At 49.4% G+C, this 15477-nt stretch overlaps 2 protein-coding genes across 2 annotated transcripts; both read left to right on the top strand.

The window, feature by feature from the left end:
- Positions 1-645: 645 nt before the first annotated feature.
- On the top strand, positions 646-3636 carry GGI43DRAFT_25684 (uncharacterized protein). Its single transcript, XM_083200911.1, has 2 exons — positions 646-1591; positions 1661-3636. The coding sequence occupies exons 1-2, from the start codon at positions 1278-1280 to the stop codon at positions 3234-3236; spliced, it is 1890 nt and encodes a 629-aa protein (XP_083066422.1). The 5' UTR covers positions 646-1277; the 3' UTR covers positions 3237-3636.
- Positions 3637-9180: 5544 nt separating this feature from the next.
- On the top strand, positions 9181-11145 carry GGI43DRAFT_391261 (uncharacterized protein). The gene has a single exon (XM_083204421.1). The coding sequence runs from the start codon at positions 9548-9550 to the stop codon at positions 10643-10645; it is 1098 nt and encodes a 365-aa protein (XP_083066421.1). The 5' UTR covers positions 9181-9547; the 3' UTR covers positions 10646-11145.
- Positions 11146-15477: the final 4332 nt, after the last annotated feature.

Below are 15477 nucleotides of genomic sequence, written 5' to 3'. Positions count from 1 at the left end.
AACGTTGTTTCGGTGTCTTGAGTGTTCTTTATGTAGCTGGATGGAGAGATCTATCTATATTTACGTGAGCACGTATCAATATACTCTGATTGGAGTTAAAATCCAGTGCCATGATGAATGAATGCGTAGAGATAGGTACCTAATCACAAGTGGATGCTATGTTGACACGAGATGGCGGCAATCGGTCGTGTTCCGCTAGATCCTTTAAGCATATTTATGCGGCATAAGGTATAAAGCTAATGATTGGCCTGCTCAGCTGCAAATACAAGGGTAACTCGTAATTTCAAATGAAATCCAGGAACATTGATTGGAGCTGCACAGCTTTCACGCTCGTCGCACAGGCCAAAGAGGACATGCAACAGGGTAGGGCTATAAGATTGCTATATGACCAGGTGCAAGGACCAAGGCAAACATGGACACAGCGGCACAGCCCGGCCACTGAGAGCCAGTGCATATTAGCGCCTGGCTGCCAACTGGCGCGAGTTCCACCATGGATTCCAGCGGCCGCGAAATTATGCGGGGAAAAGACTGGCCCAGGGCACCGCATCGCTAAAACCGCGTTCGAGGCTGCCCCCTTCAGAGGCTTGCCGGCGCTGTCAGCTGTTTCTTGCCCCTGGACGGGAGACCCCTCGAGCCTGCCCGATTGCCGCTGTGGCGTGCGGAAATAGGCACAGACACAGGACCTTGCCAATTGGCATTTGAATCCTGTCCTCACCATTTGCTACCCAATTTTTGCTTCTTGCCTGCTTCCTCTCCTGCTAAGGCATCCATCCAATCCCAGCATCAACTCCAGAAGTTGGGTTACAGCCATAAAGGCTCAGCTTACCGTTGTCAATCATTTTTTGTTGCCTGAAGCCTCGATCCCCTTTCTGCCTTTCGTTTTTTTTTGCATTGCTTGTGAGAGACACCTTCGAACCAGTCGCTACTTGTTCGGGAGGGGACCCCGATTTCAGCCTCGTTGATTGTTCGTGGGGCACAAAGCTGCAAGGGATGCGCAAAACAAGTTTGAATCATCAGCATTGGTCCAGAGCATCGCTTTTTGTCACGCTTTCTTAGACATTTTGTCGTCAGCTCTTTGCTTATTTTTCTCTTTCTGTCTCTTTCTTTTCTTTGTTTCTCATTTCTTCGCCAGTCCTTCGCTACGCGTCTACCACGTTTGCCAGCTTCTTCGTTTTCTTGCATCTGTGTTTCCGCGCATTATACCTTTGCCACTTCAGTTTGACTTCATTTTGGTTTGAGTTGCGCTTGATTTTTGGAACAGTTAATCCATCATCACCATGAGGTTCCCCTTTCGGCGGAAGGACAAGAAGAAGCTGGAGCTCGCGAGCCCCCCTGAATTGCGCCGTCCTGTTAGTACCGGCCGGCAGGTATTCTTTCCTCCCAGTGTGAGGTCGAGTCAACTCGTCGCTGTTCTTCCCGCCACGGTTCTCGAGCGGATATTTGGCTTCGTCTGCCCCCATTCTCGCGATGAGACCTATGATGCGTGTGAGGAGAGCGGAAACGACAACGGGTGCATGCTGTGTGACCTGCGCGACCTGGCCCACTGTTCGCAGGTAAATCGAGCCTGGCATGAGACGGCCATCAAGTCATTGTGAGTTGCTGTTTGAGACTTTTGCCCCGAGACCGTTTATGCATGTTTCCTAGCTGACTCTCCCTTCAGGTACCACAGCGTTCGGATCGATCAGGTCCATTACTGCAGGCTCGAGGCCTGGCTGGCTGAGAGGCGCAAACAGACCAGATTTGACCGAAATGCCATTCCCGAGGATCCAGCTCAGGCAAGACTCAGGTTGTTCCGGCGCACTGTTCGCGAAGACCCAACCCGCCTTGGCAAGAAGGTTGAGTTTTTGAAGACGCCCTACCAGATACGCGAGTACTGCCAGGTCGAGTTGGCTCAGACCATTGCCGTTCTACCCAGTCTCAAGTATGTCGATCTGCCAGAGGGCATGTTCTCGGATGAGTCGAGCAGCTCGACGCTGCGATTTGAAGTCCAGGCCAGATGTCCCAACATCCGAAAGATGACGTACAACGCCGGCTCGGAGCGGAGCTTGGCAGCGCTGGCTACGGGCCAGGTATGGCCTCGCCTTGAGGTTCTGGAGCTGAATGGCGTCAGCGTCGACACCATGACTATGAGAGCGGTGTTGAACTCGTTGCAAAACCTTCGGGCTCTGAAAATGACCGAGACGGAGAGCATATCAGACGAAGTGTTGACAGCTGGAACGGGGCCTATCATGCCCTCGTTAGAGGAATTCGTAATGGAAGCAACGCCTCGAGTGACGGCTGCCGGCCTTATCGAGTATCTTGCTTGGCCAGAGACACAGCGCGGACTCAAGGTCTTGACACTGATCGATACTGGCGTCCACCCGCAAAGACTTCAAGAGATCTTGACGATGGCACCGTATCTGAAGACTCTGGCCATGCAGGCCAAGGTGATTGAAGCATTCCCGCAGAACGCAGGCATCGGGTTGCTCGCATCTCAGAGCCTCGAAATCCTACGCTACGAGATCTCTACCGAGTCAGATAAGGAGGTGTATGCCAGCATGAAGGCTAGCTGGTACACTTACCTCGCCTCATCAGTCCTTTCTGGGTCCATGCCTAAGCTGCGCAGGCTCTATGTTCACGATGAGTCGTTCCCCGAGCAACTTCAGGGGCTGCCTCCTCCCAACGTTGGCTTCGCGGGAGCACACATGCGAACCCCATCCCACAACTCGACTCACAGCACCCGCATGGCATATCCAGGAATGCCAGCCTCTCCTACTTACAACCCATACGGTACCTCTCCAGCCTCTCCAACTTCTCCCAAATCTCCGTCTCCTCGGCAGCTCATGGCACCTCGTGCACCAGCCGCACATCGATTCAGCTCCAATAACCCATTTGCAGCGCACCTGCGACCTGCTGCTCCGCCGCCAGTCACCACCCTCGAAGTGTACACCAAGACCGACGAATTTGGTAAATGGAACTTTAGCAAAGTTGACGCATTAACCGCCGTAGGCCCGGCACTGCGGCGCCCCGTCAGCAGCTACGGTCTGGCAGCAGATGTCACTGGGGAGGGATGGAACCGAGGCGAGGTTCGACGCAGTATCATGGTTGGAGATGGCAGCGGTCTATTCTTGCCTCTGCCTCCACCGCCCGGCATGACAGACGAGTTTGGGCGCAGGGGATCTGCTGCATCGGACTCTTGGCGACCCTCGAGCAGCGGTGGAGATTCTCTGCGGCCGCCACCATCACTTTGGCCATAATTTTTCTTTTTCTATTACTATTCCATTTTTCTTTTTCTTGAGGCAATTTGCCCGCTTCGGTGTCATGGGGCTTTGGTCATGAGGCATATACTAGGCATGATGATTGATGGTAGCAATTTGTGCTTTATTATGCCTTGATTTCTTTAATTTCTTTTTCTCCTTCCACCTTCAATTTCTAATCTTTAGTATTCGCTGTAATATAGAAAACAAAACTGAAGGATCTGGGACTATACTAGGGGTACATCATCAGTCGGTTCATAATCTTCGTCGGCGTTGACGAAAAAGTTCTATACAAGTTCTTTGGTTTAGCTTGATTTGCTTCATTTTTTGCCTTTTTTTTTTGTGCGGTATATTGCCAGCTTTTCTGACATTACGGAAGATCCGTCATCCGCGCTTATTATAGCAGCAACCAGTTGATCTGCATTAAGGCAATCGGTTAACCTTATCATATGATGTATTCTATTTGTAGCCTGGATTATGACTCCTTTGGGTGTGAGGGCGTGACGATAAGCTTATGGCAGCGCCATGTGGTGTTAGTCATTCTCCGCCCAACCAACTGGACGGTACCAGTCTGACACTTTTTGGTCTCTTACTCTCTTGAGCCGACTAGTGGAGTACAAAAAATAGGTATTTTCCCGATTTAGAGCCAGATGATAAAGATGAGGCTTAGTCGGATTCTTTTTTGAGTTTGGGGGAGGGACTCTTTTCTGGGCGCAGCTCTGGAAGATGGCTTTTTTAATGTTTAATAGCCTACGCTATGTGCAAGTCACTTTTCAGGGCTGCGATACTGTGAATACTGTATGGACATTGGGCATGGCATGTCCTTGTGTCTTGCTTTGATCGATTGCTTCCGATCTTTTCTGGTCTATTCGACGGAGGATGAAACCAGCTCAGGTAGGTGTTTGAGATTTGAGATGGCAAGAGGTGGGTATCCCCAGCAAGTAATCAGCGCCTGGGGGAGCTTCCGAATAATGCTTGCTTGCATGCGTATCTATCAGTATCTAATTCTATTTATGCTGAGAATGCTAATAGAATATGTCTATAAAAATTATGTTTTTGTAATAAGAATAGAAATAATGGTAGCAATAATAGATGGAAATATGCAGTAGCATGTGATAGACTACGAATGCAATACATGCATTTCTCTTCTACGCACGGCATATACGCAGGCAAAAGGCATGCTCACTAAACATCTCTTGAAAGCAAATCTCTATATCTCAAACATATCATTGCGCAAAAGATAAAAAATATTGCGCCCACGCGGGATAGTCCGCCGTGCCGTGTATCAGGTTTTGTTTCGCCTTGGCGTTTAGCTGGGTGATGGAGAAAATTTACTATCAAGGAACAATCGTCAAACAAAACGTTTCCGTCCGCCAGGGGCACGGCTGGGTTCCTTGCAGAAGGGGGGCCCAGCGAGCCGTCCGTTGATTGAAACGCTCGAGGCTGATGTTGAAACGGGAGGGGTCCATGGGCAAGAAAATGACGAGTCTGAATTTTTTTTCGCTATCAAGGTACCTTGGGCTTTGGGATGAATTTCGGTATGATGCCCAAGCAAGAGAGCCTAGATTGTTCTCTTTTCCCTATTTTAGGAATATTCTCTAATTCTCCGTTATTCTCGGAGTTTTCTTAGTTGTGGAATCTTTAGCTGGAGCTGCACAGCCGCTGTGGTTCGACGCCGCGAAGTTTCTATTTCTGAATGGCTCTATTGTGGCTGCCAAAGAAAGAGATGCGACTAAACTGGTTGAGGCATAGGGTGACATAGATTGACTGACGGATGCTGGAGGAGCTGTGGCTGGTGAGCTGTCCCGTAGCACAGGCCCCCCGCCAAAAAGAAGGTTTAATGGTAAGAAGGTGTGGCGCATGCAGGAAGGTTGGCGTCAACAGAGGGTGTCAGCCCCATCATGACGCCATCTATGGGGCCTCCCTCCAGCTCGTGCGTACTCTCAGGTACCTCTTGTACCCTTGGCAGCAGCACCAAGATGGTACCTGTAGGCACCATCGTATCTAAAAGTGGTGATAAGATCTGTCATGCCTAATGCTGTTACTATTTCAGTGTCATGATGGACATCAAGGTGGCAACATACGTAAGAATGGATTTGATGCTCGACAGTCGAAAGGATCTATACGGAGTCGTGCCTTGTTCCAGAGACTAGAGCATGATCGCTGGGCGATTCGCAGTCAACGGCTGGTTAGATTCAGGCACTCTACCAAAGGCTGCATACAGTACAGCTTTACTGTTCAGATACCCATTACACTCGGGATCTCAGGCCTCCGGGACTTGTTACAAGGGCGCAATCGAGATGCGGGAAAGTGACGTACAGATTTGAAGCGCTGCACGTCGCGAGTGGTAGCTGTCAGATGGTCGTTTCTGCGGCACTAGCAGGTTCCAGCCTTACTTTATGTGTGCCACTGATCAGGCTGCTAGGGCTTTGGGCTTATCGCCATATTATTATTCTGGTGGCGTCTTGTTTGAGACATGCATTGTGGCAGATACGAGGTCGGTCTTGTGAAAGTCCAAGCTCCAAGGCTGCAATCCTTCAAGAGGGAGTAGCAAGTAAATGGGCAACACTAGTTTTTGGAGAAAGAGGAGAGCTGAAGTATTTGTCTTTGTCTTAGCGTGGCCTATCTATCTCCTTCGCTGGGCTCCCTCACTTGCCAACCACTAGTAGATGGATTCGAGTTTCGAATTTGTCCCGTGCACACGTACACGTTGCGTGGCAATCAATCGCCTATCTTGCGCACGGAGGCATTCAGAGCCGTGGAATCTGGTGCGACTCGGGTGCTGTAAATCAGGGGTTCGGTAGAGGCGATCTCGGTTTGTACAAGCGATAGAGTGATACCTTTTTGGTCATACGGCCACAATAGACTTTTTACTTGAAGCTCAAATGAGCCAGAGAGGTAGCTGCCAGCATATTAGCCTACAGGATGTCAACGCCATAAATGTACTCCGTATATATGCAAGTACAGATAAACAGTCCGTAGCTCGCAGGCCAAGGAAGAGGAAACAGGGAAAAAGGGACGAGGGGAATTTTTCATGTGCATCTCCTGCAGCATTGCAGTGCCGTGATTCGTAGATGGTTGGACGGCGTGGTGGCTAACTGAGAAGCGCCAGCAAGTGACGAGTGGGTGTGCAAGTCGGCGCTACAAAAATAGGCAGGGCCAGTCAGAGAGCAGACTTGAACATGCTCTGATGTAATCAAATGGCTAGCAGAGCTGCAATCTCGAGTCTAGAATCTGAAGTCTGGTTGTATGGCGATATGTGATTGGATCGCGGGAGAGAGAATTACTAGTACTGGACTTCAATTCGACGGCGCGATGTACACACTGACGGTGCGCTGCAGCAATGAGGTGGATGGAGGGGATTGGCCCGGAGACTGCCTCACATCTTGAAAGACAATACGAATCTATCTAATGGTCTGATGATCTCGTACTAGCAAGGAGAATTTCAAGGCAAAAGGCAGATGTGTCGGGATGTCTCTGATCAGCCCTGATGATAGGGTAGCCGTATCTCGTACGGAGAACTCCGCGACGTCTCTCTTGCATACGAACGCACACACACACCCGCAAACACGTGGACTCGTACAAGGCAACGGGAAAATTAAATTACCCACTCCGAAAGAGCCTTGATCATCATGTATCCCTTTCGCCCTGCGTCGAGGGCGCAGTCTGTGCGGCAGGTTTTTTAATATTGCGGGCATGCAGCTATTCTTGTGTACCACAGTGCAGTCAGCCGTGGGGACTAATTACAAGATACATAATTAAATGGTAAATGGTGAAGGGGTGGAGAGGAGGAGAAGGGAGGCGCTTGGGCTTCCTATTATTCGAATAAAAAGTAAAAAAAGAGATGGGATATGCTGGGCTAGCCATGTGTTGGTGACGATGGCTGGCCTATGCTTTGGGAAATGTGTGTTGGCCGATGCTTCTAAATATTACTTGGTTGCCTGGCCGTGGCTTTTTATAATAACATAACGGCCTGAAATATCCTGAAATATCTTGAAACACATGTAATTGATTAAAATACAGCTGAGGCCTATATCGCATGATGGATGCTTTGCTAGACGTGCTGTTGCGGGCAATTTCATGTACTCTATCCCTTGATATGTGTCGAGTCATGAATAGTAGCCAACTACCTCCCGCCACGGCAATTCATCGTCAAAGGCGGGCTGAAGTCGCCAATCAGCCATCTTAGCTCTTCTTTAGCAAGCCTACTACCGCTATTCTATTCATTCTATACATACCAGCATCCCCAGCATAGTATACATGCCGTGCTAGCAACTCGCGTCATCCTCTTACGCCCGCCCCCAGCACGGCAACCAGCGTCTTCCCACGAACCGTCTCGGATGCTGGCATCTGCTTCAAGACGATCTGCGGCTGGATGCTACCCTGTGCTTTGGCGGAGACGTGAATTGCCGAGCAACGTCAGTACTACCTACTACAGGCAGTAGGTGGGAAGCAGTTTAATAACGAGCTACATGCGCCTTGTACATCCCCAGCCAATTCTGTACATACAATGTCACTGGATGGATATAGGTAGCCACTTAAGAATACCGCGTGACAGAGATTGGCGATCTGCCCGGCATGGTACTAGTGAATTGAGGTCCCCTAGGTCCCTTGGCTTTGGTGCTGAGCTGCTGATGCTTCGATTGTTTGCTTCCGCTGTGGCTTGTCTAGGCTTCTAGTCACGGCGCCGACGGCTTTGGCGTCTGCCATGGCCTTTCAGTGGCTGCCCTGGACGGGCCAGCCAGGGTCCGAGAAGAAGAGCAGGCGGTGCATCGGACGACGGCTTGTGGGGAAAAGAGTTTTCCCATTGCCCTGTGGTGGCCGTGTCTGCTTGCTGCTGGATTTAGGGTTGACAATTTCTGGAGAATGAGTGATGTTCAAGGGTTCTTCTAATCCGCCCATTATCCTTACCCACCTGGTTCAAGTTTGTATGTAATTCAGGTGCCAGGAGAGAAGGATCAGCACAACTACGGCCTGGGATCTGCGAGGAGTCCTTGAGACTTGCAGTACCTGCTCTGCATAGCAAGCAGCAGCATTATTACATGTACCTACATGTCTGGGCATTCGATGCGCAGGACTAGCCAGAACTTAGGGCAGCAATATGCTGATGTCGTGACTCTCCTCGCCTGAGCTACTGACAGGTTGGAAAAGACTCGCCGATTAAAGGTGCCCGCTGGATGCAGTAGACGTACGTTAGCGTTTGTTGGAATGATGGCATAGTGCAGGCGGAGGCTGGGGGAAGAGAAGCCTTGGGAGGCTTTAGCGAGGCATTGAGCGCCGTGGGAGTCTCTAGCCACAGGCTGGAACTTGGAGAAGTTGGAGGTGGCGCTGCAGGCGATGGATGCGCAACTGAACTCAACTCTGCTCACTCTATCTGCTGCAGTCACATTTTGCGTCGAAATATGACAGCTTGGACGAAAGCGAAATGGTGAGGAGCGCGCGTGGACAGAAACAGCTGTTCGCTCCGTTGGCAGCACTCATCATACCAGGTAGAAGACACTGCCAGTTGGCTGCGCAGGCCTGTGAAACGACTCGGTGGCAGGGGAGCCCGTCAGTGACATTTGCGTAATAAAGTGCGCGAGGCGGGAAGAGTACAAGTCATACCAGCGGCATGTACAAGGTATACAAGCAATACAAAGAGCAGAGCAGAGCTGTGCTGTGCTGTGCTGTGCTGGGCCATCATAGTGCTCTAGTGCTCTAGTGCTCGTAGTGGATCCCCCTACCCTCGCACCCCCATTTTTCAGAACCCCTGCCACCTCGACTAAAAGGAGACGCCAAGGTGGAAGGCGGGTCCGCTTCGCCGTGGCCCGGGCGCCGTTCGCTGGATGTACCCAGTGCGGGCTGCGCAGCGTGCACGGCAGCCCGCGTGCCAGACGGTGGAACATGCCATGCCTGCGATGCATACAACACGAGCAGTCTACTTATCTATGTGCTTTTCCCCCCTTCCAGCGGAGAGACATGATCTCTCTTTTTTTCCCTTCTCGAACAGGAAAACTTCTCTTCTCTTCTCCTTATTCTCATTTTTCCCTTTTCGCTTCTTTTGCGCGAGACGAGAACAGCAGCTTTGCATTCCTCTCTACAGTCTCCCTCCAGCGCCCTTTCCCTTCTTGACGCCTTATTCTCCCATCCACCTCACCAGAGTCTCTCCCTCGTATTTTCTTCTTTCTCAACTTTTTTTTTATATTGGTCTTGGATCATCCCTGCGAAGCGACCAACAGACTAAGACGGGCACGAAAAACTCAATATCGTCTTGACAGCTATTGCGTCTGCGAGCCCTCGCCTACTCCTAGCACTCGCCTATCCACCAGGACATGTCATTGGTGGATCACTCGAACACGAACATCCAAGACGATCTCATTCCACACAGCCATACTCTAGAGGGGCAGGACCACACCAGGAGAACATTGTATAGAAGAAGAAGCTTTCCACCAAGCTTAGAGACTTCTAGTACCACAACCACAGCCACTGACATGGCCCAATTCGACAACATCTCGCCAACCACCACCAAATCAGAAACTATGCTATCAAAGGCACCAGCTCTACCTCCCAGAAGCTCTCTAAGAGCTTCACGCCTGCTGGCCACCATGCCTCAAAAGCTTTCACAACACCGACCCGTCCTCACTCCCGCCGCACCGCATCTCCTCTACCTTTCATCAGAAGAGGATGTTTCTTCCTCCGCCGACGACTTCTCCGATTGCGACTACAGCTCCGATAGCGAGCACACACAAGAGGTGCAAGAACAGCCACCGACTTGCCAGGACACTGCCCGGATAGTCTCGGTTGTCTTTTCAGGAAAGCCCTGCATTGTCCAGCTTTCTCGAAGGGCAAGATCACAGACCTCATGTTCAGAGCGCCCTGCTACCGAGCTTACAAGGATATCAACCGAGCCTGCGTTTAGCAGACGAAAGGAGTCTGTCTCTTCCATATCGTCAGCCAAAGTATTCCAGCACCCTCCTCGCTCAAGTAGCATCATGTCCCCGGTTACCTTCGACAAGGACTCAAATTCGTTCCTCAATATGGACCCCTTTGCGTCAAAACCAGAGCCGGAAGAGCCTGAGCCCCAGCTCCGAAAGACGGCGGCAATGTTCAAGAGGACGCTCAGCCTGGTCAGAAAGCGTAGCAGGCCTAATCTGAACCCCTCGGCCTCGCGTTCTCGAGAAGGACTGTCACTGCAAACGGGCCCTATGGAGCAGCTTAGCGAGGAAAAGGAGGAGAACCACTTTAGCACCCCGCGCATCTCGTCACCACAGCCAGCTCTGCCTTCCTACCCAGGAGCAGCCATGAATTCAAGGAGAGCCAGCAGCTACTCAGCCGCCACGCTGTCGCCGGTTAGCGATGCGTCACCCCTGTCACCGACAAAACGGATTCGCCAGGGCTTCTTGACTCGGCGACGAAGCATCAGAGTATGAGCAGGCCCATACACCGCTCCTATTCTATTCGTTCTCGAATTTTTTTTTCTGCTTCAATCCCAATACTGGGTCCACATTCCTTTCATTTTTTACGAACGCTCCGACCAGCGGCTGGCCTCTATTTTCTTCGCTTTTGCGGGTTATGACGGACGGCGCTGCAACCTTCTCCTTTTTTACCCTTCTCTCCTGTCCTTTATCAACATCATTGTTCTTTTTTTTTTTTATAGGCGGCGTATTTCATATGGCATAACAAAAAAATGGGGGCACATTGCACAGATGGCGTTTTTTCATTCTTACGTGGGGATTACATGAGAAGAGTATCGTCATGCGAATATGACACTCTTGGCGTTTTTTTTCTGCTTTTTATTCTAGGGAGGTGGGATGGAAAGCCGCGATGCGATCGGCGCAGCAGCTGGCAAACGTGCATTTTTCTTCGTTTTATCTACGCTAAGTAGTTCATGATGCTTTTACCAATGAAGACATTTTCTTGGACCTTTGCACATATTTTTTCTGAATTATTTCCATTTCGCCAAGTGAAGACTATTTTTTGTGTGAAATGAGCAAAGCCCCCTCTAGATGTGACCTGTTACTGAGGCGAATTTAGACGTCTCTACACCGACGTTACGATGCTACGTACTTTGTAAGCTGGTGTGTGCCGTTGCAAGGGTTTTCCGTGGGCCCGGGTGGGCAAAAGATTTCTCCTCCTGCATACAAAAAAGTATGGCATCCCCTGGCGCGTGGAAGGCGGTCGGCCAGGAACACGGTGTACAAGAGTCGGGCTTTTCTGGGGCCTGCGAGTAAAGATAATGCCGACTGATGAAGAATTGCGTGAATGGGTTGAATGCATTAGCAGTGCTGCTAGTCTATGCGGGTAACATGCCTGTAAGTGACGGCTTGACATGTGTACAGTATATGTCCACGTCGATGCCCAGAGTGGGTATCTTGGGCGTGACGGCGTATGGGATACTGCTAGCGGTACTACGGCTATTGGAGATGGAGATCTTGGACGGCTGATGAGTTTTAGCTGGTGGATTGTGGGGGTTTTGGTATGACTGTGATATATGGCATCGCTTGCTTGGTTGAGTGAGGGTTATGGACTTGTATGAGGGACTTGGGCTGTGAAAGAGTTGATTGGAGGTGAAAAAATATACATGAAAAAAAGACACGTAAACAACGCTATTGAGAGCCATTCATTTTTGTTGAGGAGGGGTAAACGATTACTGTAAGAGAAAGCAGAAGTCTCATGGTGATGGTGAGATTTTTTCTTCTCAGTATTCTCCAAAGGCTCCGATATGGTGGAGTTGACGATGTGTTGTACATGCACAGGTATGGAGCTTGGAGCTACTTGCCGACATGTGGCCTAGGCAGTTAGTATGTGCATGGGAATAACACCACTAAGCTTGTTATAACATCTAATGCTGGTCATATTACTGCTAATCTGATTGAAGTTTTCAAGGCGGTGTGTGTACTGTATGCACGATGATTTTTTATGGTGGTTATGTCTGGAGCTTCCATATTTGTCAAGTGATGGTGAATGAGCGCGTGAGATGAAATGAGTGTGGTGGCAGTCAGTTAACGTTAGACCAGTAGTAAGTAGGTTTATAGGGCAAGGAGCACTATAACTTCAGTATAAACTTCAGTATAAGGTTCCCAATTCAGGGTCTCGCTGCACACACTGCAACTCTGCTGCGCCAATTTATCTTCATCTCGACACATCCATTGACCGCATCGACAAGATACGTGTACCGTATGTACGTAGACAAGGGGCATGTGTGTCATCCAATCCCGCACGTGGGAAAAAAAATGGCTATTGCCACGCGCAAACGGGAGAAGATCCTGTACGAGCTACAAGTACTTACATACACTGTACATGATATTGTTTACATGGTATAGCTGTTCAGGAGAGTTTAAAAACAGGGTTTACCTGTCATTAATAGTATATTATTACTCGTATACTGTCACATACGAGCTCTGTTTGATAAAGGTGACCTGAAGATGAGAAAAGGATAAAAGAGCGACAAGGGTGCTGTTCTTGTTTTATGCAAACGAAATAGGCATATTTCCGTATTACAGGCCCCTTGTCGCTGTCGGACACGGCGACGCAGATGCCTTCCAGGTTTGTCTTTGTACCTACCAGGAGATGCCTAGCAGGCAGCCTTGCTCTTTGTTCCTTGTTTTTTGGTCTTTGTCTTTGAATTCGCGCAAGATGCTTACAGTGCATGCTCGTGTTTGTGTCTACAGGTACAAAGATAACCGCAGATGGATATTTTTGGTGGTAATGCTACCCATGGTACGCGTAATAGTGGTGGTTAATTCCTCATGCTGTGTGTCTATATCGGGATGTGGTGATGTGTTGGTGGTGGCGTAGTTGAAGGGTTACGTATAGGTGCAAACGCGTACATAGATAGGCAGCGAACAACAAAGCCAAGGCAGCGTTGAAAATGGAAAATACTATTCTTCTATTCAGCTTGTCCCGGAAATGTATTTTTCCAGTCATCTGAAACTAAAGATGCGGTTGCATTGGCATTCCGGAGTAATACACGCCTAAATGCTCTAAACTCGCCAACTCGGCCGAAATCGAAATCGACATCGCCAAAAAGAGAAGCTGCAAAGACGCATAAGCTACAAACTGCAAAGTAGTCTAATATACAGTACAGTATCCTCGCACTGCTCGCAACTGCGACATTGTCTTAGATAATCACGATGCTTGCATACTGCACATCACTCCTCGCTTCGTAGACCGCCTGCGGTAATAATCTTAGAAACCGCATCTCTGAGACAAGTCGTTTCATTTTTTTCTTCTGTCTTGCATTTTTTTTTTTGGCCAATGCGAACAGGTGTTGCCGTTTATCTTCTTTTGGGATGGGGGAGATGCGCCGTGGTTTAGAAGCGAGATGGGCATGACGCAAAAAGAAGATGGGCGCTAGTTTGCAAATCTCTTTAGTTCAGTTGCTGCGGATCTAAATCTTAAATGTTTAAGAGAAGCATCGCGTTTGTAGTCTGTTTTGTAGAGTAAAGACAAAAGATGAAATTGGTTGTTATGATGCTTGTGACTGTCTGACTATCTGTAACATACAAGTAGCTGCTATTGTGTTGCGCGTGTCCCATCAGCCTTACTGGAATCAGAACAAAACTGAGTACAGCCATCTTGCTGTGAGACACACATGTGCAAATCTCCACCGCCAAAAGCATGTATAGACTTGACAGCGCATCAACTGCATCTCAGGGCCCCGCATTCAAACAGGACGAAAAAAACTTGGAGGCCAAGACATGCATAGAGAAAAAAAAAAAAAAAAAAAAAAAAGGTATAGAAAACTGATGCACTGTGAGATACATCGCCCCCTGAGAACAGCGCCCTCGGATCGCTCAAGCACAAAATAAACAAGAGGCGCTAGAAGCGACCTACCGAAATTAGCCACTCGCGGCTGGGAGAGGGGCGCTCCAGCAAAGCTATCCGAAAGAGGCAACAATCTTTGGGGGGCAGCTGTCAGGGGTTTTATAGAGTGAAAAAAAATTATTTCTCACGCTGATTTTTGTGTGATGCAAAACAGCAGAGACCACTTGTAGTAATTAGAGAGAGCGGATGAGATCGTCTCTAAGCAATTTCCTCCGCAATATGATGTGCTCTATGCGGAGGGACCTGGTTAGCCCAGCATGGTCCATGGTTCATGCTTGATGGGCCGTTTTGATGCTCCCACAATTGGCTTCTTCAGTTCGTTCAAGACACAGTATGAGATGGATGGCAGCTTCACGTGTAGAAGAGACGGTGTATATGCACGGAAGCCTTACAGAAGCCTCACCGCATCGGCCGCCTTCCTTGGCGCCGACCAATCCCTCGCTCGCTCAGCCTCTCGTATCTTCGTCTCCCCATGCCAGCAAACAACAGCAGCACTAGCCCCCCATGTCTATCCCTGTCCCCAGTTCACCGCTGCTGCTAATCCGCTCCGAGGTGTCCGTCGTGTCTCTTCTTCACTAGCCGCTCTGTTCTTCATCAATCTGCTTCATCCCACCGTTCGTCCCATCACTTGTCCCGTCCCTGACGCCATCTCGCCTTAGCAACTGCTCTATACCCACTTTGTCCATTGTCGAAGTTGAACGCTAGCAACAAACAGAGAAAAAAAGCTTTCCCACCCAATCGAAATTCTTTTTCCGATCACCGCCATTTTGACGATGGCTGAATATCCCCAGGGGGTTCGCGGGCTCCATTTGCTCTTCTCTCGCTTGTCAGTGCTAGCATCCCACCCCTGGTCTCGCTTCGGCCACCATATCAAAGACTGAGAGAAAACGCATGATGCTCATTCGACCATTTACCGTTCCATGGACGGTTTTCTCGTACGACGGTACCGTTTATATCTGTACCTGTCAATATCATCAGCATAATGACGACCCATCTCATCTCCTGTCAATCGATCCTCTCTGCAGATATTCGGAGATGATATCGTACCTTTTAATGACAGCAAGAGTCGTACGAGTAGTAGTATCAGCGTGTGCGCGCGCTTTGAAGCTCCATAGGATATATCTCTCACACAACTCAAGCCTCACTTGCGGGTTTCTACGGAGCATCTGTAATTAGAGATCCACCACTGGCACTGGTCCTCAGCCGCATCGGCTCTCGACGGTGCTGCGGCGCTAGATGGATCGCCATCTTATCTAGCAATCGCATCCCCATCCCGCCTCGTGCTAACGGAGCACGTGTCTGTGATATCATACAGCCTAGTCATGTACATCGTGGAGCAAAGGTGTTTCACTATAGCACGTGGTAGAGAATGACGCTGTCTATCATTCAACATTCAACTTCCAATATTGTATTTAGTTTTTTTTTTTTTTTTGTT

Source organism: Trichoderma evansii (assembly GCF_050947405.1).
Source record: "Trichoderma evansii strain SZMC 28006 chromosome Unknown GGI43scaffold_1, whole genome shotgun sequence".
NCBI lineage: Eukaryota > Fungi > Ascomycota > Sordariomycetes > Hypocreales > Hypocreaceae > Trichoderma > Trichoderma evansii.
Note: the sequence above shows the minus strand (reverse complement) of the source record. Positions and strands in the feature narration are given on the sequence as shown.

Bases quoted from the DNA above. Each gene is read 5' to 3' on its own strand.
- GGI43DRAFT_25684 (XM_083200911.1), top strand. From the start codon at position 1,278: ATGAGGTTCCCCTTTCGGCGGAAGGACAAGAAGAAGCTGGAGCTCGCG. The intron at 1,592-1,660 runs GTGAGTTGCTGT...CTCTCCCTTCAG, and splicing joins GAGACGGCCATCAAGTCATT to GTACCACAGCGTTCGGATCG.
- GGI43DRAFT_391261 (XM_083204421.1), top strand. From the start codon at position 9,548: ATGTCATTGGTGGATCACTCGAACACGAACATCCAAGACGATCTCATT.